We start from the raw sequence: 27,755 nt of genomic DNA on the forward strand, positions 1-27,755 counted from the left end.
AATTACTGGAGTTTAAGGTGCGTAAAAAGGTTTCATGTGTGAAAGACAGATTGGGGGATGAGAACATCACAAGGAAGAAAACATGCTGCATAATCACTTATGGTGATGGACAGTGGATAAGCCCTTGTCCTTCTAATCATTATGCATTCTTCTCTTCTCCCAGATTTGATCCCAGGAACTGAATACGGAATAGGAATATCTGCGGTTAGAGATAATCTCCAGAGTGCCCCAGCAACAATGAACGCACGCACCGGTGAGTAATAATATTACATAAAGAGCTGCTATATGACTTCCATAGTCTGCTGATTCCACCTCATGGCCTGACAGCTCAGCCAAGCTGAGAACATTCAGCCAGAAGTGCACAGAACTTGGTCTAAAGCCCTAGTTAAGCCTCTGATTTACTTTATGTATATAATAGTGCATTTCCACCGATTGGCATTGCATATTGTTTTGTGCATGGCATGTCTCTAAAGCGGACCTGAACTCAGAACTTCCTATCTGTTGTAAAAGATAAGCAACAACATATTAACATTTAAAGAGAAACATTTCTTTATTACCGCTGATGCAATAAATCTGCAGTGTATCTTCTTCCTGCTTTCATGGACGCAGACATATTAACATACTGTGTTTACCAATTAGCTGCTCTGCCGTGGCAGCCCGCTGACTCAGCTGAAATCAAATTACAAATTGTAAATAGTCACAAATGAGGGGGCATTAGAGAGGCTAAACTCTCTAAATACATACAGGGTGCATTTCTCTATGCTTCCCTCCTGTTCTGTGCACGAGTTCAGGTCCACTTCAAAGGGAGCCTGCAATGAGAGGACTATGGAGGCTGACATTTGTATTCTCTTATAAGCAATGCCAGTTACCTGGCTGTCATGCTGAGCTTTTTGGCTTCAGATATTTTTGTGGAGTCACACCAGAGTCAAAGTATCTGATCTGCATGCTTATTCTGGGCTATTGACTTTAAAGGACAACTGAAGTGAGGAGAATATGGAATCTGACATATTTATTTCCTTTTAAACAATACCAGTTGCTTGGCAGCCCTGCTGATCTATTTGGCTGCAGTAGTGTCTGAATAACATCAGAAACAAGCATGCTTGCTCAGGGCCTATAGCTAAAAGTATTAGAGGCAGAGGATCAGCAGGATAGCCAGGCAAATGGTATTGTTCAAAAGGAAATAAATATGGCAGCCTCCATATCACTCTCGCTTCAGTTGTCCTGTAAAGGATACCCGAAGTGACATGTGGCATGATGAGATAGACATGAGTATATACAGTGCCTAGTACACAAATAACTAGGCTGTGTTCCTTTTTTTCTTTCTCTGCCTGAAAGAGTTAAATATCAGGTATGTAAGTGGCTGACTCAGTCCTAACAATTTTATTGGACAGACCAGGTGTTTGAATGCTGTCCAAACTCCCCTTTGTTAGGGATGGTCAATGAAATGCAAATCATTTCTAGTTGATGCAGCATTATGCACATTTTGTATGCAAATGTATGCAGCTTGAACATGAACCAATCAAATCCTGCTGAGGTAAAATTTGATTAGTCCATTTACAAGCTGCATAAACTTGCATGCAAAATGCTGCATCAACTCGACATTTTTTGCATCTCATTGACCATCCCTACCCATTATTACTCACATGAGGTAATCAGGAAGCAGCTGGGAGGAGGAGCCAAGAAGTCACCTGACAGATCACCTGACCATCTTCTGCTAAAAGATCAACTCTGTCTGGCCAGCCCTGCAGTACAGCAGCTCAGCAGAGTTTCTGATCAGGGTCTTAACTTTCCACACCTTATGCATATATTTATAAAATAGATAAATAAAAGAGCAATTAAAATGTGTCTTATTGCATGCAGGGCAAAGTGATAAAACCTTTTATAAAAACACTGGGGATTGTGTGGGAAGGGTAAATGCTGTACTACATACTAAGCAGGGAGAAATTGGACTGGACAAAATTAAGACTGCTTAAGTGTAGAAGCAGTGCTGCACACAAAGAGTTAATCTGTCAGTAGAGGGAGGTGTAGGGTGGGGTCAGGGGATGGCTCTGTGCTGGTGAGTGAGAGCTGTTTACTAGCTTGGGACAACCCACTGTCCTGACAGCTGCTGTTTTGTAAATCAGGGAATCATGTGACTGGCTTTTCCAAAGTGAAGTTCTCTAGAACGACTGCATCAAATATGAAAACTGTGCGAGCAATGGTAAAGTGCCCTATTAACCTTTATTAACGATGCAAAATCTGGGAGGGTGAATTATGGTTTTAAGGCTTTTTTTTGCATTTTGTTCTATTGATATCTATGAGCATCAAGGTGCAAACTCCCTTGTTTACCAATGTATGCCAAAGAGAACATTTTTAGTTTGCCTTCTGATTTTGGTAGGATTTAATGATGCAATGACCTGAGAAGCGGAAAAAAAAACTTTGTAAACAATAAAACACTGAAAGATTTTAGGGGAAGCCAATTAACTTATCTGTATTGTTTTTTTTCTGGGATGTGCCCAAAGGAAACCCATGCAGACATGGGGAGGACATACAAACTCAGGGCAATAGTGCCCTGGCTGGGATTCAAACCAGGGACCCAGTGCTGCAAGTTTTCTCCTAGGAGATAATTTTTCATCTTCTAATTAGAATAACGTTTCAGCGCTCTGCAATTAAAATAGTACCAAAAGCATGTGAAAACATACTGTTAAAATTATTTTGATCATTTAATTTATTGTATTTATTTTGCTCGCTGGTGGATTAAAAAAGCTTTTTAATTGACAGGGTGTGAAAATATCACCTAGGTCTAGGAGAAAACGTAAGAGAAAAACTAAATTGAAGAAGATAGTATCACTTTTGCACAAAAATGGGAATCATGCAGAAAATGGCCAGATTAATATAGCAGCATCCCATAATACTCAAAAAGTCTAAAAAATCTAAATAATGTTTTGTGTATGCACCATGCCAACAATATTGTTATGTCTTTTGGTAAATTAATTTTGAATAAAGATTGAATGTTACCATGCGCTGGAGAAAAAAACCCCTAGTTAATCAAAGCAGCGTGCAGAACTGAGGAGTACCCTTAAATCCTCAAATTGTGCAAATAGTTAGATTTATAGGAGTCTGACACGCGCTAATCCAATCAATAAGCTTTATTCCTACAAAGTTGTTTACAAATATTGCAATAAAAAATAAGTACCCCACTCCACTCATACACTCCACACCACCTCTACTTTCATACCACTGAAGGGCCCTTCTAAAAAACAAAAATGAAATAAAAATAATCATAAAAATTAGAACGTTAAAAATAGGCATATAATGCTTCCCTACATATGCAGGTTCCGACCCAGCAGTTTCCTATATGGATCAAGAGAAAATTTAAAACTGATTTGAGGACCGTCCTGTTAAACTTCCTCCAGCAAGTACCACATTCCTGTTACAGATATGGATCAGTCCGATTAAATGGCAAGTGCCTCAATCTACAAGGTTTGCTAGATAAATCCTTACAAAGTCCACATACCGCTCCTGGACCTTCTAGACTTTCTGCTGTCACGCAGCTCGCTCAGTGCACTCCACGCCAGCCTTCTCGTGCAGCCTGCGTCACTTCCGCTCACAAGATACAGATCCCCGCTCGCTGCACTTCCGCTTAGCGTAACTTTGATGTATGGTGGTTCTACTTTCCGGGTGACGTCACCACTCGCACGGAGACTCCTGGACCTTGATACAAAGGTTACCGCTGCGCGCTTCCGCGGTATAGCACTTAGTCCGCAGTCTCCGTCACCAACTTAATTTATAGAAGATAAAACCTCAACGCGTTTCTGCCAATATCCGTTGGCCTTCTTCAGGAGGAGTTTAGTTATCTGGAGTTGCACTCATTTCCACTCCCTATATACCATTATCCTGGAGCATCCGGCCCCTTGTTAATGGGGTCAAGGGTCAAGGTCCGCTCAGCAGTACGTGTTCTTTCCATAATTCAAAAACACGCCACATTGGGCTAAAGGGTGGGTAGGGACAGGGGTTTCCCATCAGAGGGGGGGGGGTTAAATGGGAGGGATTCCACACCTACGAAGAGGAGCAATAGTCTAGCTACATAACCTCCCATTGGCGGATCATAGTCCCAATCTATTCAAAGAAGGCAAACACCTCCATCTCACTATTTAGGCCTCTGGGGATAAGTGTGTCTATTTGAAAAATCCATTTTGACTCACACCTGGACATTTTCTTAATGTAATCCCCACCTCTCTCACTCTTCTTAACCACCTCAAGGCCAAAGAAGATCGTTCCTTTTATATTTCCCCCATGTACTTCCTTATAGTGTTTGGATAGAGGGTGTCCCACACATTTCTTTTTTATATTATTAAAGTGTTCACCCACCCTACTCTGAAGTGACCTCTTCGTTCTCCCCATGTACCTCTTCTGGCAGGGACATTGTATACAATAGATAACACCACAAGTGGTGCATGTTATGGAGTCCCTAATCCTATATTTTACAGAGTCCAATGCCACAATTTCTAGTATTCTGTCTGGGTTATCAGTTCTCCTACAGTTAAGACAGATTCCACATCTGGTAAATCCCACTCTTCCCCTCCCCCTCCCATCAGTCCCATCCCTCTCTATCTCATTAGCTGCTGTAGCAATAGAGAGACCCAAATTTGGTGCCTTTTTAAAGACTACCTTGGGTGCATATGGTAATTTATCACCAATAGTCTTGTCCTCCCTGAGCACATCCCAGTGTTTTCGTATTATATTTGTAACTTTATTAGACTGGGATGTGTACTGCAGGACAACACTGAAATCATTATGTTCCCAGTTCTGATGCACCCTCGGTCCCAATAGGCTATCCCTCTCCTTGCATCTTATTGTCTTCCTGGACTCTTCAACGATTTGTCCTGGGTATCCCTTTTCTAGGAAACAGCCCGCGAGTTCCTCCGCTTCCCGATCATAATCCAATAGATTTGTGCAATTCCGGCGGAGTCTCGAGAACTGTCCCCCAGGGATATTGTTTAGCCATCGTGGTAGGTGGCAGCTGGTGTATAGGATATAACTGTTGACGTCCACTGGTTTGTGGAACGTCCTAGTCTGCAGAGTACAGTCTTCCACATACAGTTCTAAATCCAAGAAGTGGACAGTATGTGCACTAATGTCCACAGTGAACGAAATTCTCCAGTCATTAGTGTTGATGTTCTCAATAAATCTGTGTAGCGATGAGACATCACCCTTCCATATCATCAGCACATCATCTATGAAACGGCGCCACAGGACCAGGTCCACACCCGGGCCATGTTCTCCATAAACATGGCTCTCCTCCCATAGGGACATAAATAAATTTGCATATGCAGGTGCGAACCTGGTCCCCATCGCCGTTCCCCCAACCTGTAGATACCAACACTCGCCATACTGGAAGTAATTATGTTCCAGCATGAACCGAATTGATTTCAATATAAATTCTTTCTGCATTGTGTCCAGAGTGTCGTCTCTCTCCAAATAGAACTCAACAGCTCCTAATCCCCTTTCATGATCGATAATGGTGTATAGGGACGCCACATCTAGTGTGCACATAATCCATCCCTCCTCCCACTGCAATTCCCCCAGGGTGTTTAGAATCTGCTTTGTATCAGCAATATAGGCCTTTGTGTTCTTCACTGATTTCTGAAGAAACGTGTCCACATATCTAGAGAGGTTCGCTGTCAGTGAATCCACTCCAGATACTATAGGCCTACCGGGGGGGTCATTCAGACTCTTATGAATCTTTGGCAGATGATAAAACAGTGGTCTCCGTGGGAACTTTATGCTCAAGAAGTCATATTCTCTCATGGTTAAAATCCCACACCTCAAACCCTCATCCAATATTACTCCTAATTTCTTAGTAAAATCGACCGTTGGGTCATGGCCCAAGACGCGATATGTCTCTGGGTCGTTCAACAGTCTGTGTGCCTCTACTACATATGCATCCGTATCCTGTATAACAATCCCCCCTCCCTTATCCGCCGGACGTATAGTGATAGCCAAATCCTCACGAAGGTCCTTCATAACCTTCCGTTCAGTAGTTGTTAAGTTGTCACCCCCAAATTTATTGATTTTCATCCGTCTGATGTCTTTCTCTACTAAATTTTCAAACGCCGTCATGGCATCACTATACTCCGTCTGCGGAAAGAAAGTGGAGGGATTTCTCAGCGAAGTATGTGTAAATCTTAGGTCGCATACATCTTCCCTTTGTATGGGATTTTTCATAAAGTATTTCTTCAAACAGAGTTTCCTCATAAACTTTTTCACATTTATAAATTATTCGAATTTGTTCATTCTATTACTAGGGGCAAATTTCAGTCCCTTCGATAGGAGATTAATTTCATCCTTCTCCAACCGTCGTTTGCTCAAGTTGAAGACCCCCCTGCTCCCAACCTCCATTGGTGGATTGTCATCCTTTATTTCCTTTTTACCCCCCTTCCCACTCCCCCTGCATCCCCTATTCCGTTTCCCACCCTGGGTGTCCTTAAAAAATACTGGCTAATGGAGTTCCGCGGTTCCTCCACCACTATATTATTCCTACCCCTTGAATTCCCCATATAACCCCCTTGTCTACTCCTAGTAGTAGATTGTGGTGTTCTTAACTGCTGTTGGGGAGTTCTCACTGGTGTTGCTCTCGATGTACTAGGTCTGTTCCTTTTCAGCTCCTCCTTCCCCCTTAATGGGTTACCCCTCGGTGTTCTATTTTTGACCACACACCCCTCATCTTTCTCTCTACCCATTGTTGAGCTTGGTGTCAACACTGAGTATCTATTCATGGTAGGGACATTGAACCCTCCAGGGCTCTTATATGGGGATTTAGTTTTACTCCTCCTTCTCTCATCCGATGTACCTTTATACACCCCTTGTTTCCTTCCCTCCCTTAATATTCTCTGTGGGGGTTTGGGCAAACTCACCTGGAGTTCTCCATCACTTATATCCTCCAATTCCTCCCCATCACTTCTTGCCTCAAATTCCTGCATTGTAGAGCACCTCGCCCCCTCTTCATCCTCCCCACAGTCCTCCCTAACCTCATCAATAGTCTCAAGGGTACCTGACATGTCAACAATGCTCCGTGTAGAGCTTTCACCTATGCTCTCCTCCACCATTAACCTTAAATCCTCTCCATTATCCAAGGGAATTGCATCCCTGGCAAATTTCTTTAATTTTTTATTAATGATGTCCCTTTCTAACATTTCCAGCCTATTGTAGATACTCACCTCCATAGCCTGATATTCTTTTGTCAATTTCAATGGGGTTAGGGTCTGCTGGAGATCCTCTATCTCTTCCCCTAAATTAATGGATTGTGCTTTTCGCGCGTCCATCACAAATTGAACAGTTTCCATCGAAAATACATGGAACATATATTCCCATTTCTCCAGAGTTTCCTCATCTGCCAAGTCCTCAGATAGTACCTTAGAGACCGCTAGGAATAAAGCTTATTGATTGGATAGGAAACGGAAAAGGGGATGCAGGGGGAGTGGGAAGGGGGGTAAAAAGGAAATAAAGGATGACAATCCACCAATGGAGGTTGGGAGCAGGGGGGTCTTCAACTTGAGCAAACGACGGTTGGAGAAGGATGAAATTAATCTCCTATCGAAGGGACTGAAATTTGCCCCTAGTAATAGAATGAACAAATTCAAATCATTTATAAATGTGAAAAAGTTTATGAGGAAACTCTGTTTGAAGAAATACTTTATGAAAAATCCCATTCAAAGGGAAGATGTATGCAACCTAAGGTTTACACATACTTCGCTGAGAAATCCCTCCACTTTCTTTCCGCAGACGGAGTATAGTGATGCCATGACGGCGTTTGAAAATTTAGTAGAGAAAGACATCAGACGGATGAAAATCAATAAATTTGGGGGTGACAACTTAACTACTGAACGGAAGGTTATGAAGGACCTTCGTGAGGATTTGGCTATCACTATACGTCCGGCGGATAAGGGAGGGGGGATTGTTATACAGGATACGGATGCATATGTAGTAGAGGCACACAGACTGTTGAACGACCCAGAGACATATCGCGTCTTGGGCCATGACCCAACGGTCGATTTTACTAAGAAATTAGGAGTAATATTGGATGAGGGTTTGAGGTGTGGGATTTTAACCATGAGAGAATATGACTTCTTGAGCATAAAGTTCCCACGGAGACCACTGTTTTATCATCTGCCAAAGATTCATAAGAGTCTGAATGACCCCCCCGGTAGGCCTATAGTATCTGGAGTGGATTCACTGACAGCGAACCTCTCTAGATATGTGGACACGTTTCTTCAGAAATCAGTGAAGAACACAAAGGCCTATATTGCTGATACAAAGCAGATTCTAAACACCCTGGGGGAATTGCAGTGGGAGGAGGGATGGATTATGTGCACACTAGATGTGGCGTCCCTATACACCATTATCGATCATGAAAGGGGATTAGGAGCTGTTGAGTTCTATTTGGAGAGAGACGACACTCTGGACACAATGCAGAAAGAATTTAAATTGAAATCAATTCGGTTCATCCTGGAACATAATTACTTCCAGTATGGCGAGTGTTGGTATCTACAGGTTGGGGGAACGGCGATGGGGACCAGGTTCGCACCTGCATATGCAAATTTATTTATGTCCCTATGGGAGGAGAGCCATGTTTATGGAGAACATGGCCCGGGTGTGGACCTGGTCCTGTGGCGCCGTTTCATAGATGATGTGCTGATGATATGGAAGGGTGATGTCTCATCGCTACACAGATTTATTGAGAACATCAACACTAATGACTGGAGAATTTCGTTCACTGTGGACATTAGTGCACATACTGTCCACTTCTTGGATTTAGAACTGTATGTGGAAGACTGTACTCTGAAGACTAGGACGTTCCACAAACCAGTGGACGTCAACAGTTATATCCTATACACCAGCTGCCACCTACCACGATGGCTAAACAATATCCCTGGGGGACAGTTCTCGAGACTCCGCCGGAATTGCACAAATCTATTGGATTATGATCGGGAAGCGGAGGAACTCGCGGGCTGTCTCCTAGAAAAGGGATACCCAGGACAAATCGTTGAAGAGTCCAGGAAGACAATAAGATGCAAGGAGAGGGATAGCCTATTGGGACCGAGGGTGCATCAGAACTGGGAACATAATGATTTCAGTGTTGTCCTGCAGTACACATCCCAGTCTAATAAAGTTACAAATATAATACGAAAACACTGGGATGTGCTCAGGGAGGACAAGACTATTGGTGATAAATTACCATATGCACCCAAGGTAGTCTTTAAAAAGGCACCAAATTTGGGTCTCTCTATTGCTACAGCAGCTAATGAGATAGGGAGGGATGGGACTGATGGGAGGGGGAGGGGAAGAGTGGGATTTACCAAATGTGGAATCTGTCTTAACTGTAGGAGAACTGATAACCCAGGCAGAATACTAGAAATTGTGGCATTGGACTCTGTAAAATATAGGATTAGGGACTCCATAACATGCACCACTTGTGGTGTTATCTATTGTATACAATGTCCCTGCCAGAAGAGGTACATAGGGAGAACGAAGAGGTCACTTCAGAGTAGGGTGGGTGAACACTTTAATAATATAAAAAAGAAATGTGTGGGACACCCTCTATCCAAACACTATAAGGAAGTACATGGGGGAAATATAAAAGGAACGATCTTCTTTGGCCTTGAGGTGGTTAAGAAGAGTGAGAGAGGTGGGGATTACATTAAGAAAATGTCCAGGTGTGAGTCAAAATGGATTTTTCAAATAGACACACTTATCCCCAGAGGCCTAAATAGTGAGATGGAGGTGTTTGCTATGATCCGCCAATGGGAGGTTATGTAGCTAGACTATTGCTCCTCTTCGTAGGTGTGGAATCCCTCCCATTTAACCCCCCCCCCCCTCTGATGGGAAACCCCTGTCCCTACCCACCCTTTAGCCCAATGTGGCGTGTTTCCCCCCCCCCTCCCCCCCCCCCCATTGTCCACATATCGTCCCTCTCCCGCCCTTACTTCCCCCTCCCCCCCCCCTCCCCCCCTGTCCATATTGTTCCCTTCCCGCCCATACTCACCTTCCCGGACCCCATCTCCTCCCCCTTCCCCAGGTCTATTCCACCTGAGGATTTGTAATATCTATAGCCAATAGAAGGACGGTGTATATATGGACATGTTGGGGAATACTTGACTCTTAACTGGTAATGAATGATCTGTTGCTTTTTGATAAGACGAATAATTGTTGGTAATGAATGTTGTAAGGTGAAACAGTAGCAGGTGTGTCATGTTATTGTAATTTTTTGTTTTATTTTATATTTTGACATTTAATTTCACAAAAAATCCTCTTTGAAGACCATACACACCCAATATGGGAAAATAGAGCAGGATGTTCACAGCGATATGAGGAATGCATACAATTTGAATTATGGAAAGAACACGTACTGCTGAGCGGACCTTGACCCTTGACCCCATTAACAAGGGGCCGGATGCTCCAGGATAATGGTATATAGGGAGTGGAAATGAGTGCAACTCCAGATAACTAAACTCCTCCTGAAGAAGGCCAACGGATATTGGCAGAAACGCGTTGAGGTTTTATCTTCTATAAATTAAGTTGGTGACGGAGACTGCGGACTAAGTGCTATACCGCGGAAGCGCGCAGCGGTAACCTTTGTATCAAGGTCCAGGAGTCTCCGTGCGAGTGGTGACGTCACCCGGAAAGTAGAACCAACATACATCAAAGTTACGCTAAGCGGAAGTGCAGCGAGCGGGGATCTGTATCTTGTGAGCGGAAGTGACGCAGGCTGCACGAGAAGGCTGGCGTGGAGTGCACTGAGCGAGCTGCGTGACAGCGGAAAGTCTAGAAGGTCCAGGAGCGGTATGTGGACTTTGTAAGGATTTATCTAGCAAACCTTGTAGATTGAGGCACTTGCCATTTAATCGGACTGATCCATATCTGTAACAGGAATGTGGTACTTGCTGGAGGAAGTTTAACAGGACGGTCCTCAAATCAGTTTTAAATTTTCTCTTGATCCATATAGGAAACTGCTGGGTCGGAACCTGCATATGTAGGGAAGCATTATATGCCTATTTTTAACGTTCTAATTTTTATGATTATTTTTATTTCATTTTTGTTTTTTAGAAGGGCCCTTCAGTGGTATGAAAGTAGAGGTGGTGTGGAGTGTATGAGTGGAGTGGGGTACTTATTTTTTATTGCAATATTTGTAAACAACTTTGTAGGAATAAAGCTTATTGATTGGATTAGCGCGTGTCAGACTCCTATAAATCTAACTAATTTTGAATAAACATAAGAGTTTTTTTGTATGCACCCAAAAGCCAATCCTCTTTTTTTGTGCTTTACCTAAATTGAAGAAGAGCCTATGTGCTTATATAACATACTGTAATACAGTACAGTACTTCATTAACTTAACACATAAAGTGCTGCAGCTTCTGCGCTCATTATTATGATTGAATTATAAATCCCCAACATATTCCGTTGCACTGTACAAAGTAAGAAACAAACATGGGGTACATAATAATACAGACCATGGTATAAACTAATTCCAAAATGGGTAACAAAATACAGAATCAATACAAAATACAGAATTAGTAATTATAGTGACAAAAGTAACAGAATAACCATAATAAAAAAAATTGTAACACTGTAAAAAAAATTGCAACAAGACACAAAAGGCCTATGAGTTTCTGCACTAATAAAGTGACAGCAGTAACTTTCTGTAAGTGTGAATAGGGGAATACCAGGTAGAGATGCAGGGCTGTGGAGTCGGAGTCTAGGAGTCGGAGCAGTTTTGAGTACCTGGAGTCGGAGTCAGTGTTTTATAAACTGAGGAGTCGGGTGATTTTTGTACCGACTCCACAGCCCTGTACAGATGAAAGGTGGTTTTTTTTTGTTTTTTTTTTCTTATAATTATTTTTGTAGTTTTTTTTTTTAATGAATAAATGTTTATATTTAAATATCACTTCACACCTCTAATGGTTTATTGCTCGATCCTACAACTTAGCATACACGTCCACATTGTCCGCAGTGTACGGCGCCTGCGCAGTACACTGCAGACAACGTAGACTTGATAGACGCCGGCTGCAAGGGGCTGGAGGAAGACCCGGGTAAGTATATCATGGGGCAGCGTATTTAGGCTACCTCCTTTAAGCAGACATAAACAGGGTGTAGATTTCAACTACGCTGGTCCAAAAGCGGTTCAGAAGATTCTACTCCCCAAGGGCCTCTACATGTGTGGGAGTAACTACCCCCAAAATGTATTGTGCAGATAAGCATAATGGAACAAGTGAAGTATCACAACATTATCCCACTTGTGGGAGTCATAACATACAACATTGTATGGAACAGTGGATACATTAATAAAGGATTTGCACATTAATAGTAACAAGGGGAAAAAGGGGTATGGTGAAAGGCTCAAGGGTGTATTACACTTCTGCCTATTAAGCCGTAGAATAAAGGGGAATAGGGATGAACAAAAAAAAAACATATAAAACATTTAGTTAAAAAGAGACTTCCGGACTTCCGGCTCCGGCGCCTCATGTAGCGGACGCATCTCCCGGAGCTCCGACCCCATCTCTTGCAGTCTGCGTTAATTTCCACATCCACGGACTCCCCAGCGCTCCGTACCGACCCAGCACCGATCAGAGCACGGCGGCAAGGAGCCATGGACAAGTTTGTTGCCAAGACCCAGCGGCAAACGCGCACAGGGAAAACGGCTGGTTAACTCTTCTCCATCTGCGAAGGCCGATGCGCATATGCCGACGCTGATTTCCCCGCTCGTCCCGGGCGACACGGCCGAAGATCTTGGCTCCCAAGCGGCTCCTGAAAATGACTGGGCCTAGTTTTGAAGGTCGTTGGATCGGTATATGAGGGGGGGTCCTGCATAGGCTAGAGACCGCAACAGATTCCACTTTACATTAGCTTTGTTAGTCGGGAGTTTCTAAAAGCTATAGTGTTAAACATAAGCTAATTATGCATGTGTAAGGTCCTTTTGCCTAACTTTTTCTTTTACAGGTATATAGGTGGTCTTTCTAAAAAATGTTACTTAAGATCTGTAGATTGCTAATATTATGATGTATCAGAAATGGTCGGGTCATGTTCGGATCCGACCTTATAATCAACAGGGGGGAAGGCAACGGGAAACTAGACTAATGTTTCAGCTAGTTTGTGGGAACCCTCTCCAGCCCATGTACATTAACATGATCTTAATCTCTGTTATTCAGCTTATATGTGCATGGGATGGACAAGGGCAACAGAAACGTACACTGTTTATGTTCTCTGAGGTGTGTCCTCATATCGTGAGGAAAAAAGGAAGCATAATGAGAGAAAATGTTTTTAATGGTATTTCTAAACTTTCAATACCTTTGCTGCTGGGTGTACTTTATTTATTTCTACACGTCGCAACCGTTTGTCTATTATGGTATGGATCCAGATTAACTCTGAGGAGGGGGCGCGCTGCTGGGACGCACCTCTTCCAAAATGAAAAATGTATAACATCAAAAATAATCACCAAGCTATACAAACCGCCTTGATTTGCGGATTTGTATTGGAATGTGAAAGGGTTAAGAACAGGTGAAAAAAGGGTTAAAATCTTACGCCATTTGCATAAATTGAAAGCTGATGTAGCAATGCTACAAGAAACGCACTTAACAACCACTGAGTTTCAATATTTACAAAAACAGTGGGTTGGCACGGTTATAGGAGCCCCCTCGATTGGTCGCAAGGCAGGCACCATTATTTTACTGCATAAAAATCTACAGTTCCAGGTTATAGATCAGCAATTTGACACAGATGAAGGTAGATGGCTCTATGCTAAACTAGATATCCGAGGACACCAGGTGATTTTTATGAATGCCTATGCCCCTAACACTTCAAGTAAAACTTTTCTGACTACAATAGCAAATAAGATCTCGCAGTTAGATCCATCTAACTACCTAGTTGTGGGAGGAGATTTCAATGGGGTAAGTAACCCCAAGGAAGATAGAAGATATAAGGACCAGTGCTCTTCTAGAGGTAGACTGAATGAGAACGATCGCTCTTTAACTGATTTTTTAGACACCACCGGTCTTACGGATATATGGCGTCATCTACACCCATTATCCAGAGATTTTTCTTTTTTTTCTCACGCCCACAATTCTTTATCTCGCATTGACCTCTTCCTAACCAATAATCACACTATGCGTATTATTAAAGAGGTAGAGATATCTACTATGACAATATCCGACCATGCTCCAGTGCTTTTAGATATATGTTTACCAGGTTCCGGGGAGCGATCCTTCTCATCCTGGAGGTTTCCTAGTCAAATGGTGAAGGATGAGGATTTTTTAAACCAAATGGAAATATGGTGGTTAGATTATGCCAGGAACAATAAGAGACATATGAAAGACCCAATTTTGTTCTGGGAAACTGCTAAGGCAGTCCTGCGGGGGGAAATTATATCTTACGTAAGTAGCAGGAAAAAGAAAGCACAGACAGAATATACTACAGCATCTGTCAAAGCTAGAGAAGCTTATATATTATATACAGAAAATATGTCAGTGCAATCTCGACAGATCTGGCTGGATGCTAAGTCAGCCCTAGATCTATGTTATGATAGATATGCAGCGTACTGGAGATCTCGCTCCGACTGGACCTTTTTTTCTTTTGGAAATAAAGCTGGTAGACTATTGGCAAACATGGCTAAAGGAAAGAGAGATATACAACACATTACTCATCTTAAAGATAGAGAGGGTCATATACAAACGGACCCCAAAGAGATAGCAAATATCTTTCTGAAATACTACCAAAAGTTATATGACAATCCTGTTCAAAATCCAGTAAAGGCACAAGAGTTTTTAAACAAACTTCGCCTACCATCCCTCTCGGAGGAAGATCTCCAGTGCCTAAATGCACCAATTTTGGAATCTGAAATTATTGCTGTACTGAAAACTGGTCCTAATGGCAAAGCACCTAGCCCAGATGGCTACTCCATGGAATTCTACAAAGGCTTAAAGAAACATATCCCCTCATACCTTTCTAAGCTATTCAACCATATTCTAGATAAAAAAATATTTCCACAAACGGGGTGTGAGGCACACATCAAAGTAATCCCAAAAAAGGGTAAAGATAAGCTGGACCCAGAGTCATACCGCCCCATATCATTGTTAAATTGTGATATCAAGATACTCTCTAAAATCATGGCCGAACGCCTTGCATCAATCCTACCACGTTTAATTGAACCATCCCAGGTGGGTTTTGTCCAGGGACGCGCTGCAGTCTCTAACATAAGAAAGGTCATGGCAGTACTGGAACACAACAGACTTTTGTGCTCTTCTCGGCATCCGGGGGCTGTTTTGTCCCTGGATGCCGAGAAGGCATTCGATAATGTCAGCTGGCAATGGCTTGACCAGGTAATGATACATATGGGCTTTCAAGGTACATTCTTAGAATATGTCCATTCCATGTACTCTAATCCAGTAGCTAAATTGATAGTTGAAGGGGTAGCTTCCTCCATGTTACATCTGCGAAAGGGCACTCGACAAGGATGCCCTCTATCGCCTTTGTTATTTAACTTGGCGATAGAACCGCTGGCAGAGCATTTTAGGTCAGGTTCTATTTTTAAGGGTATGATGATCAAAACTAAGACATTATACTGCTCGCTTTTTGCAGATGACATCCTATTATATATAGAGAACCCAAAAAAAGACCTAAATCATATCTTTACATGCTTAGAGGATTTTGGCCAATTCTCCGGATTCAAAATTAACAAATCAAAATCAGAAATGTTATTTCTATCTCATAGCCCCACAGACACAAACTTAGCAAGACGAGAGGCACGGACATTAGGAGTGCAGATTGCCACGACATCCATCTCTTATTTAGGTATCCATGTACCAAGAGATGCTACCCAGCTATACCGTCTAAATTACTCCCCCACCATACATAGTTATTTTTGAACTTTCGAGTTGGAAAAACCTCCCGCTGTCTTTAGTAGGTAAATGCCATCTGATCAAGATGATAAGTTTCGGCAGGCTTTTATACCCACTACAAACCCTCTCACTATTACTACAACATAAAGACGTACAGGCCCTAAATAAATCCTTTCATACATTCTTGTGGCAAGGCAAAAGAGCAAGAATCCCCCTACGAATACTGCAAAGACCAAAACCAGATATAGGAGCAAATTTCCCAAATTTGAGAGCGTACAACTTAGCTTCCTTATTGAGACATTGTAGAGACTGGCTAGGGGACACAGAATTTTTCACCAATACCAAACTTGAGCAAAGCTTAGTATCCCCATGGTCTTTAGCAGGAATCCTGCATTCTAGAATCCCCCTGCTCCCACCACACATAAAGAAAAATATTCTCATCCGGGATACATGTATTGCAATGAGAGAAGTAAGGAAATTCTTAGCGATCCCAGGTCATCTGTCTCCTTTCATGCCTCTATGGTCCTCGCCTGTTTTCCCGGGGGGTCAATTCTCACAAATGGCACGATACTGGAAGGGTAAAGGTGTGGAAAAGCTATCCCACATTTTAGATAGAAATGGTAAACTGCTCTCCTATGGATTTCTTAAAATGCACTACCACCTTCCAGCCTCTCATGTTTTTCTGTACTTGCAAATAAAACATCTATACACTTCAACATTGGGTAGAAATGGATCTCTTGCTGATCATACTAAACTCTTGCAACTCCTTGGAGACTTAAGAGAGAAGAGATCTATCTCACATCTATATAATGAAATTAGATCGTTTAAAGCAGTGTTTCCCAACCTTTTCCGGCCCGGGGAACACTGTCTGACCAAATTTTTCTCCGGGGAACGGCGCGCGCGCGCGGTGGGGGCGATGCGGCCCCCGGTTGTTTGCGCGACCTAGTGGACAGTGCCGCTATGGGGGGGGGGGGGGGGGGCTGGGGTGCGGCTGCATAGCTGGCATAGTTGCCCCAGTGTAGGGAGTTTAGTTGCCTCAGTATAGTGCCCCAGTATAGCCAGAATAGTGCCCCAGTATAGCCAGTATAGTGCCCCAGTATAGCCAGTATAGTACCCCAGTATAGCCCCCCAGTATAGCCAGTATAGTGCCCCAGTATAGCCAGTATTGTGCCCCAGTATAGCTAGTATAGTGCCCCAGAATAGTGCCCCAGTATAGCCAGTTTAGTGCCCCAGTATAGTGCCCCAGTATAGCCAGTATAGTGCCCCAGTATAGCCCCCCAGTATAGCTAGTATAGTGCCCCAGTATAGCCAGTATAGTGCCCCAGTATAGCCAGTATAGTACCCCAGTATAGCCCCCCAGTATAGCCAGTATTGTGCCCCAGTATAGCTAGTATAGTGCCCCAGAATAGTGCCCCAGTATAGCCAGTTTAGTGCCCCAGGATAGCCAGTATAGTACCCCAGAATAGTGCCCCAGTATAGCCAGTTTAGTGCCTCCCGCCCGTCCCCGCGGCCGCCGCTGTTATTACTTTGTTAACAGCGGCCGCTCTCCCCTCTCCGGCGCGTGTATATTCAAGCAGCGTATCTCCGGCTGCTCTGTGTGATGCACTGATGCGGAAGAAAGGAGGGCAGCGGCTTCCTGTAACGGCGATATGTATCGCCGTTACTATGGTAACCGAGCCCTGCCTCCTTCCGCATCAGTGCATCACACAGAGCAGCCGGAGATACGCTGCTAGCATATACATGGTCTGGAGAGGGGAGAGCGGCCGCTGCTAAGGTAATAACAGCGGCGGCCGCGGGGACGGGCGGGAGGGGGGATAAGAGCACGGCACACCAGGCAACGTTGGAACAGCGGTTGGGAAACACTGGTTTAAAGTAACTACAGGTCCTCTCCACTACCTGAAATTCTGGTCAAGAGCCATAGGCTGCCAACCTGAGGAGTTATCTCAAGGTTTAATAAATGGCTGGCAGAGTGTTAGACAACTGGTTAGGGGAGAAATATGGAGGGAAATGCAGATGAAAATAATATTGAAAGGATACTACGCTTTTGATTTTAAGACAGTCTCTGATACTTTGCATTATCTTACCTCATGCCCGAAATGTGGATGTGCCTCACCAGACCTGTTTCATTTGTTTTGGGAATGTATTAAAATTCAGGACTTTTGGCACTTGGTAGCAAACCTCTGCTCTCAGGTGACAAAGACAACAAGAGCCTTAGACCCAAGGTTGATGCTTTTTCATAGTGAGCCTACCTTAAATGGTAAGACGACAAGATCCCTGAAACCGCTAGAACACTTATTTTTCTTAGCAGCAAAGAAATGCATATTAACACTTTAGATACATTCAGAGCATCCTTCACGTAATCAAATTCTTGAAAAAATGCGCTCTTTAATGTACATAGCAAAGTTCGATGCTGAACAAACCAAATCCAAATCTACACGTAAGTTCTTCAAAATCTGGCGCAATTTTATTATTAAATTTGCTCCTAGATCAGAACTACTAAAAATAGTACGCCCTTTCACCTACACCACTTGGTATCTCAGAAGGAAAATAGCAGGAACCTTGGGTCAATTGGAAATTGAGGATGACGTCTGATAGGCCGAAAAATAATTCACACCCTTTCACAACCAGCTTCACACATAAAATTGTACTCTGGATCTTTACCTGGTTGCGACGTGTAGATACTTAGAAATAGACAATGTATATATTAGCTACTCCTAGCTCAGATTAAGATATTCTCATTTAAGACGGTAGTGAGAGTGCCGTCACTTCAGATGGAGTGTGTTAATGATGGGGTTATATGCGGTCCCAGAGATGGGGAGGGAAAAATTGGGGAGGGCTAAGGGAGGGTAATATGGATTCTGGGGCCGTTGATGTTTAGTTAGGATAGAAGGGAAGAAAATACAAAATCGAGACGGGCAAAATATATGCAATACTTCAAGGATGATGATATCTATTCAGAATATGCTGTTGAATTTTCGCGTACTGTCAAACAACAATATGTACAGTATTGAGAAACTGTTCCCTGTTATATGTAACATCATCAGTTTTCCAACATTTCTGTATGCTATATACTTCTCGAAATAAAAAAAGTTTAAAAAAAAAAAAAAAAGAGACTTCCGTTTCCCATAATAATGCAATTATGTGGCCACAGGGGCAACGTGTGCAAGAAAAAAAAAAACAGGAGTTATTCAGATTATGGAGATGCACATGATTTAAGTTCTTTACATCTGTGAATTCATTTCATTCAATATGGTCCACATTTCAAGTTCTGGACTTTTTCTTTGTTGTAGCTGTACACTGAGTTGAGTGTTTTCATCCCTTTATTTGCCACAAACTTGTGTTCTGCAAAATATTAACTGGACCATTTCTGATACACATTTGCTCTAAGCACTTAATACTCAGCACACCTTTGCTAGCACATATGGATGGACTGCAAGGCATAAACTAACTTATCCTATGTTTTGCCTCAAAGGGTTACTCCACTTTAGTACAAAATCTATGTAATGTATGCAATCACTACACGAGCCAACTGAATATCATTCAGTACATCTGTAAACTTCAGACTGCAGCTGCTACAACATTTTAAGAAACATGCTGGAAACCATGGAAACAGATTCTGTCCTCTCCAAGCTTTCAGAGCTGTGCTTACAACTTTTATTTTATCCCCAAGAACTGTCAGTATGCCCACTCTAAATCATTTCCACTTCCCACCCTCTCTCTGTACTCTGTGAGTACCACAGGGCTCAGTCCTTGGACCTCTTCTCCATCTAAAGTACACCTATGGTCCTGGGCAGCTTTGGAGCTCTTTTGGCTTCCAGTACCAATTTTTATCTACACAATATCAAAATCTATCCTTCTATTCTTGATCTGTCTGCTCTAGCTTCCCATGTCCTTGACTGTCCAAAAGCCAATACTAAGCTTCTGTGCAAAGCTAAGAAAGCAAATTAATATTTAAAATCTCAACCATCTTTCACGTCATTTATCTTTCTGAAAATGAATGTGGAAAAAACTGAAATAGGTTTTTTTAAATATTTTTTTTCATTCAGCTTCCCCACCTCACGTAACAATTAACATTAATAATCACCTCTATAACACCAGCCTGTAAGCTCGCTACTTAGGGATATTTGGGGCATATGAGGCTTCACTCAAGCCTCATATCAACAAGTTAACCACTGCCACTCATCTCCCACTACAAAACATCTCACAGTTCCATTATTTCCTGGTGTAGGATGCAGCTAAAGTGCTAGTGCACACCCTCATCATTTCCCAACTTGGCCATTGCAACACCCTGCTTGGTGGCCTACCAATGTATTGGCTGCGACTTTTTGAATCCATTCTGAACTCTACTTCTTGACTCGCCCATATCTCCTCTCACTCCTCAGATGCTGCTCTTCTCTGTTACTCCCTCTACTGGTTGCCCATTAAACAAAGTTTATCCAGTTTAGCTCCCTCATACGTTGCTACACTCCTCTCCAAATACCATCCTAGTCTCTACCTGCCCTCTTACTACTCAGCCCTACTTTTTTATTTTAAGCAAGCTTATAACCTGTGTTACATCATCATAGCTGGCTATCAGGGGCATAACTAAAAGGGAGCAGCCCCTGCTGGGGCGGGTGGCAGAGCTGTAAAGGGGCCCCAACTGCTTCTTCACTCCCTCTGATAAAGGTGTCCACACTTCAGATCAGGTGTTTTGTGGTTACACTTGTTATGGGTGTGAAGATTATGATGTCAACACTTGTTTTATGACCCTCGTAAGACAGGGACTTCTGTGAGACTGTGAGGGTCACGAGGGGTAGGCAAGGGAAAAGGTGTGAACATTGGAGGGTCCCATCAAAGTTTTGCTGGGAAAGTCCCATGATTTGTAGTTCTTCCACTGCTGGTTAGCGAACTATAGGAGCTTCCAGCTAGCTATGCATGAATGTCATACTCCCATTTCATTTAAAACTTATGGACCCCCCCAGTGTGTACTCTCTCTTACTCCCTTAGACTGTAAGCTCATATGGCCAGGGTTCTCTCCTATTGTATTCTGGTATTGTTGTATTTTGATAGTTGACCAGTTATGTTTACTTAGCACAAGATATGCTATTTAACTGTGTTTTGATGCATAATCCCCTTGTTTATCAATATCAGTAAAGTGCCACTGCATGCGTTGGGGCTTAATCAATAATAATAACAATCAATAACTCAATAATAATAATAACAGTATACAGTGGTGGTATTGGCTGTTTTTTCCATTGTTATTACTTCTTCCTTATCCATTACCAAACTGAAACCAATTCTCTGTTCATAAAAAAACATCGTTTAAGTTCACTCCTTTCTGATGCCTATCCCTAACCACTTGTCATTGTCTTTATCCCAAACCACCACCACTAAATCCAAGCCCAGGGCACTGATGACTTCACAACTGGTACTTCGGCTATTTAGCAGTTTAGCGATTGTGCCCAGATCCACCTCCCATGATCAAAAAGGTGATATAGCTGTATTACAGCTGAGCTTGTGACTGAAACCCCCATGGGTACTGGCATTGGCTAATAGCTATGTACTGTATATCAATGCTTATATAGAGTCTTTTATTATTTAGTATTTATATAGCGCTGACATATTCCCCAGAGCTTTACAGAGGATATGCAGTCTTCTCACTAACTGCCCCTCAGAGAAGCTCACAATCTAATCCAAGCATAGTCATATTTCTACGACCAATTTAGGGGGAAGCCAGTTAACTTATTTACATGTTTTTGAGATGTCTGAGGAAACTAATGCTAGGTACACACCATACAATTTTCTGTTAGATTTACCTGCCAGATAGATCATTTCCAAATGTTGGAAATTATCTATCTAACCATCTATCTGCCTAGCAATTAGGCATTGTTCTACTCAGCAGGCGATAACCAGAAGACAATGCACCAGAGATAATGACCAGTCTCTACAGAACATTTAACAGAAAATTGTATGGTGTGTACTAGGCATTACAAAATTCACAGTCATCAGATATTCACCTAGATCCTGAATGTCCAGAAGGCTTGAAAGAAAGAGGTGCTGGTGCCAGGGCCAGATCATGCCACAAAAGGGCACTAAAGGAACTTTACAGGGACAGGAGAGTTGCTATGATGACAAAACTTTGCCGGGCCCCTGTGGAGCACAAGTCAGGAGGAGACCTGGAAAGACCCAACTGCATTTTGGGGCCCAGGGACAATTGTCCCCTTTGTCTTTATGGTAGCGCCAGCCCTGGCTGGTGCCCGATCTCTCCTTTCCAACTGCATACTAGAAGTAATGTTCAGCTATATACATAGTAAGAAAATATACATTTTAAAGAGAAACTCCGACCAAGAATTGAACTTTATCCCAATCAATAGCTGATACCCCCTTTTACATGAGATATCAGACCATCAGGGGGCACTGTATGACTGATATTGTGGTTAAACCCCTCCCACAAGAAGCTCTGAGTACCGAGGTACTTCTTGCAGTTTCCTGTCTGTGAACCCTGTTACATTGTGGAAAATAGCTGTTTACAGCTGTTTCCAACTGCCAAAACTGCAAGCAGCAGCTACATCACTTGCCAGCAGTAAAAATGTCACCATGTGATGAATGTCAGAATATAAATCAGGGATTTAATATATTTTACAATGGGCAAACACTGACTAAATCATTTATACAGAATTATTGTAAAAATGAAGCACTTTTTTTATTACATTCTTTTCACTGGAGTTCCTCTTTAAATGAAATATATGGAATGGTTCTGCCACAGAGATCCAATTATCAGTGTAATGCAGCACCGTCCACCTGAGCTCTGTCAGGGATAAGATCAGCCATATACAGGTCCTTCTAAAAAAATTAGCATATTGTGATAAAGTTCATTATTTTCTGTAATGTACTGATAAACATTAGACTTTCGTATATTTTAGATTCATTACACACAACTGAAGTAGCTCAAGCCTTTTATTGTTTTCATATTGATGATTTTGGCATACAGCTCATGAAAACCCAAAATTCCTATCTCAAAAAATTAGCATATTTCATCCGACCAATAAAAGAAAAGTGTTTTTAAAACAAAAAAAGTCAACCTTCAAATAATTATGTTCAGTTATGCACTCAATACTTGGTCGGGAATCCTTTTGCAGAAATGACTGCTTCAATGCGGCGTGGCATGGAGGCAATCAGCCTGTGGCACTGCTCAGGTGTTATTGAGGCCCAGGATGCTTTGATAGCGGCCTTAAGCTCATCCAGAGTGTTGGGTCTTGCATCTCTCAACTTTCTCTTCACAATATCCCACAGATTCTCTATGGGGTTCAGGTCACGAGAGTTGGCAGGCCAATTGACCACAGTAATACCATGGTCAGTAAACCATTTACCAGTGGTTTTGGCACTTTGAGCAGGTGCCAGGTCGTGCTGAAAAATGAAATCTTCATCTCCATAAAGCTTTTCAGCAGATGGAAGCATGAAGTGCTCCAAAATCTCCTGATAGCTAGCTGCATTGACCCTGCCCTTGATGAAACACAGTGGACCAACACCAGCAGCTGACATGGCACCCCAGACCCTCACTGACTGTGGATACTTGACACTGGACTTCAGGCATTTTGGCATTTCCCTCTCCCCAGTCTTCCTCCATACTCTGGCACCTTGATTTCCGAATGACATGCAAACGTTGCTTTCATCCGAAAAAAAGTACTTTGGACCACTGAGCAACAGTCCAGTGCTGCTTCTCTGTAGCCCAGGTCAGCCGCTGTTTCTGGTTCAAAAGTGGCTTTACCTGGGGAATGCGGCACCTGTAGCCCATTTCCTGCACACGCCTGTACACGGTGGCTCTGGATGTTTCTACTCCAGACTCAGTCCACTGCTTCCGCAGGTCCCCCAAGGTCTGGAATCGGTCCTTCTCCACAATCTTCCTCAGGGTCCGGTCACTTCTTCTCGTTGTGCAGCGTTTTCTGCCACATTTTTTCCTTCCCACAGACTTCCCACTGAGGTGCCTTGATACAGCACTCTGGGAACAGCCTATTCGTTCAGAAATTTCTTTCTGTGTCTTACCCTCTTGCTTGAGGGTGTCAATGATGGCCTTCTGGACAGCAGTCAGGTCGGCAGTCTTACCCATGATTGCAGTTTTGAGTAATGAACCAGGCTGGGAGTTTTTAAAAGCCTCAGGAATCTTTTGCAGGTGTTTAGAGTTAATTAGTTGATTCAGATGATTAGGTTAATAGCTCGTTTAGAGAACCTTTTCATGATATGCTAATTTTTTGAGATAGGAATTTTGGGTTTTCATGAGCTGTATGCCAAAATCATCAATATTAAAACAATAAAAGGCTTGAACTACTTCAGTTGTGTGTAATGAATCTAAAATATATGAAAGTCTAATGTTTATCAGTACATTACAGAAAATAATAAACTTTATCACAATATGCTAATTTTTTGAGAAAGACCTGTATATAATGAGTGTAATAAACGATGGAGAGGCATTAGCGGGGAACAGCGCTACCACCGCAGCTGCCTCCAGCTCTCTGCTTAGCAATGTATCCATGCCTCGGGCGTCTAGCACGCCGAGGACGGGTCTGTCAGCCGCACATAAGGTTGCATTGTCGTGTGCGCGCGCGCACAGACAGGACCTTTATGCGGGGAGGAGGCGTGTCAGCTGACCGGCTGGTCGGCTGACGTCAGAGGAGACGCTCGCCGCTCCTCATTGGCTGATAGGAGGGGGCGTGCCGAAGGGGTCTGCCTCTGCCTTATAAGCCTAGCTGGATCACTCGCAACTTGTCTGCTGTTGCGAATACTTTGTGTTGGCGCTCAGACCTTAGATAGTTCCGGTGTGCTTTGGTCTGGGAGGAAACCGGGGATTTCAAACAAGATAGGAATTATTTGATAGCTATTTAGATACTGCATTACTGTGTTATTATCTGTGTATGACTCTGGCTCGTTCTGACTACTCTTCCGCTCAGTGATTCTGTACCTCTGCCCATCTGATCTTGCTGCCGACTCTGCCTGTTTATATCTTTCTGCCTCTGCCTTCCGATTTTGTACTGCATCTGTCTGTCTGTTGCCAAACTCGATTAGTCTGACCACTCTACTCTCACCAGAGGGCCCTTGACTCTGGTGAGAGGAGCTGTACTGTTGGTACCCACCAGCTCCTCTGGTGAGGTTTAGCGAACACCTATCATTCAGTACTACTGTTGCACCAATCACTATACTTGCTATTAGCTATCTCATCAGCTGTCTGGTATATCTGTATTATTGGTGATTCTGCAGATCACCATATAATCAGGTATATATCTGTATTATAGGTGATACTGCAGATCATGCTGACACATATCGTTACAATGAGCACATGTAATACAGTGACATGGACTGTATTATCTCTCATTCTTTGATTCATTTATATTATATATTTATAGGTTACACCAGTTGAGTGTAAATGAGTTGCCTTTGTTTTCACATTCACAAGTCCCCAAGGAAGGGGACAGTGGCATTCGAATTGTCACTGTTTATGTTTTTGTGATCTAACTGAAGGCTCATTAAATCATAGTACGCTTTAAGTCCATCTAGCTGAGTTCCATGCGCACAATTCTCACAGCAGATACAATCACAACGTTCTGAAGTATGAAGTGTCATTTGAGGTTTGGAAGCGTCAGGCTCTGGTGGAATCTCTACCGAGCTGCAGAGTGCCAGCGCTTCAACATCAATTTCTAAATAATTTTACTATTTACTTGTATGTAGCTAGTGCTTTTATGATTTAATGATATGATAGGCTGCCTACAACAGACCAAACCACAATAGCTTTCCTTCTATACTCTGCAGAGTTAATTTACAAGAATTCACGCTGTATATGCAGCATTTACACTGAAAACCAACAGCCAAGTGATCTTTATTTAATAGCTCAGTGCAGAGAACACTGATCACCATCAGCAACAGCTAATCACGTTTCTTTTCAAGGCAATCAGCACTGGATGGTTCATCCACAGATGATAAGACAGTAAACTCCCGGTGTCATAAATTTCAGTGATGAGTCACCAAATAACAAGCAAAGTGAAGGCTTACCAGCCCATTATAGCCTGAACGATAAGGCTATAGATGACTCTGTACTCTAGCCTCAGAATTCCCCCCCCCCCCCGACTGGTTTCAGCCCGTCTCCTTCTGACTAGTTTCGCCTATTGGCATCTTTGGGGAATCAAGAAGACAGGTGGTAGGCACCGAATTTAAAAAGTTTCCCCATAGCAATATAAAACCATGCCCATGAATTCCCTAAAACAGCTCTGCACAGCCTTTTTGCCCCATTGGGTTTATTGCAGAGCACATCTTACTTCTGGGGTTCCCTATCTGTACAGGGCCACTTATGTGAATTTTATTTTCATTGTTTTTACTTGTGTATATGAAGTTTTCCAGTATGGAATGGTCTACACTTCCAACTGGTTCTTGTTTGTCCCTTCTGTTGCAATTCTGACATCTGTCATATTGTGGGGGACATCCACTGTATCATGTGAAGACCTGGTTGCATATCAGATGTGTCCGTTGGAGATTCTGAGGATTGAGTACAGAGCCATTTATAGCCTTGTAGTTCGGACTATTATGAGCTGGTAAAACTTCATTTTGCTTGTTCTTTGGTGACTGTTCACTGAACTTGGTGGACACCGGGGGTTTATTGTCTTGGATGAACCATCCAGCGCTGATTGTCTTGAACTTAGTATTTGGGACTTTGAACAAGTCTTTTCCTCAGCTGCAATACAAACGTTTATTGCTGGTGCTGTTTTTTTCTGTTTTGAATCATGTTTCTCTGAGACCGGGTTTACGCCTATTCAAATTTGTGTGCGTTTTGTGAATGTGCAAAATGTGTTCACTGCACACCTAATGAAAATCGAATTGCGCTATTGCTAAAATTTGCATTTTTGCATTTGTGTTATCTTATTTGTGAAAAAACTTTACTTCTTGCAGCATAAATTCACACATCGCACGCAAATTCCCATTAACTTTCATTATCTGCAGTAAAAAAGTCATGTGTGAAAATTTGCAGACGGAAACACATTTTAACACTAAAAACGCCTGCGTAGAAAGTTCAGTTTCAGTTTATGATAAGTGTGTAGCCTGTCTGAGGTTGGTTGCTATGATATTTTGAACTTTGCATATTGCTTTGGCTGGGGGTGTTTAGACAGATTCTGAGGCAATTACCTGAGAATGGAGACTTGAGACTGACTGTAGGGCCTTCGGCCCACTGGCAGCACTTTTGCACCGCTTACTGATCAGCAAAGCACTGCAAAAGTGGAACCATAAGGAAATGGTTCCATTTGCAGTGTTACTATTGCAGAGCGACTGCAAAGCGCTGCATTCAGCATTTTTGGAGCAATACTGAAGCGATTGTATTCAATGGCCGCAGAACCAAATCGTGATCATTCTGGGAATCGCGATTAAAAACATGGGACTTATTCGATTCAGAAATACAGTAACATTTCTATAGCGCTTTTCTCCCATAGGACTCAAAGCGCTTAGGCTCTCTCAGATTCAGTAGTTGGTGGCAGGATGAAGTATTCACACAACAAAAGTTATATTTCTGCAAATGCCAAACTGAACAGGTGGGTTTTCAGTCTGGATTTAAACGTGTCCAGAGATGGAGCTGTCCTGATCTGCTGAGGTAAGGAGTTCCAGAATGTAGGAGCAGCATGACAGAAGGCTCTGGGATCAAAGGTTTCCAAGTGGACTCTGGGTATGACTAGATTATTAGAACCTGTGGATCTGCGATTGCAGGGATTGCTACACATCTGTAACATTTCTTTCATGTATCCAGGGCCCAGATTATTTAGTGATTTAAATGTCAGTAGGCAGAAATCTTGAATAGGAGCCTCCATTTTATAGGTAGCTAGTGAAGGGAGTGAAGGACTGGCGTTATGTGGCAGTGACGGGGTTGTTTGGTTA

The 27,755-nt window shown here is 42.7% G+C and overlaps 1 protein-coding gene across 2 annotated transcripts in view; it reads left to right on the forward strand.

The window, feature by feature from the left end:
• LOC137520979 (tenascin-R-like) overlaps positions 1-27,755 on the forward strand; it is a 1,317,931-nt gene that overhangs the window by 811,937 nt on the left and 478,239 nt on the right. For both annotated transcript variants that reach the window (XM_068239627.1, XM_068239626.1), the window contains exon 10: positions 164-253. In XM_068239627.1, coding sequence (XP_068095728.1) covers positions 164-253 — 90 coding nt within the window. The remainder of the gene's footprint in view (positions 1-163; positions 254-27,755) is intronic.

The sequence above is a fragment of the Hyperolius riggenbachi genome, chromosome 6 (genome assembly GCF_040937935.1).
Source record: "Hyperolius riggenbachi isolate aHypRig1 chromosome 6, aHypRig1.pri, whole genome shotgun sequence".
NCBI classification, from domain to species: Eukaryota; Metazoa; Chordata; class Amphibia; order Anura; family Hyperoliidae; genus Hyperolius; species Hyperolius riggenbachi.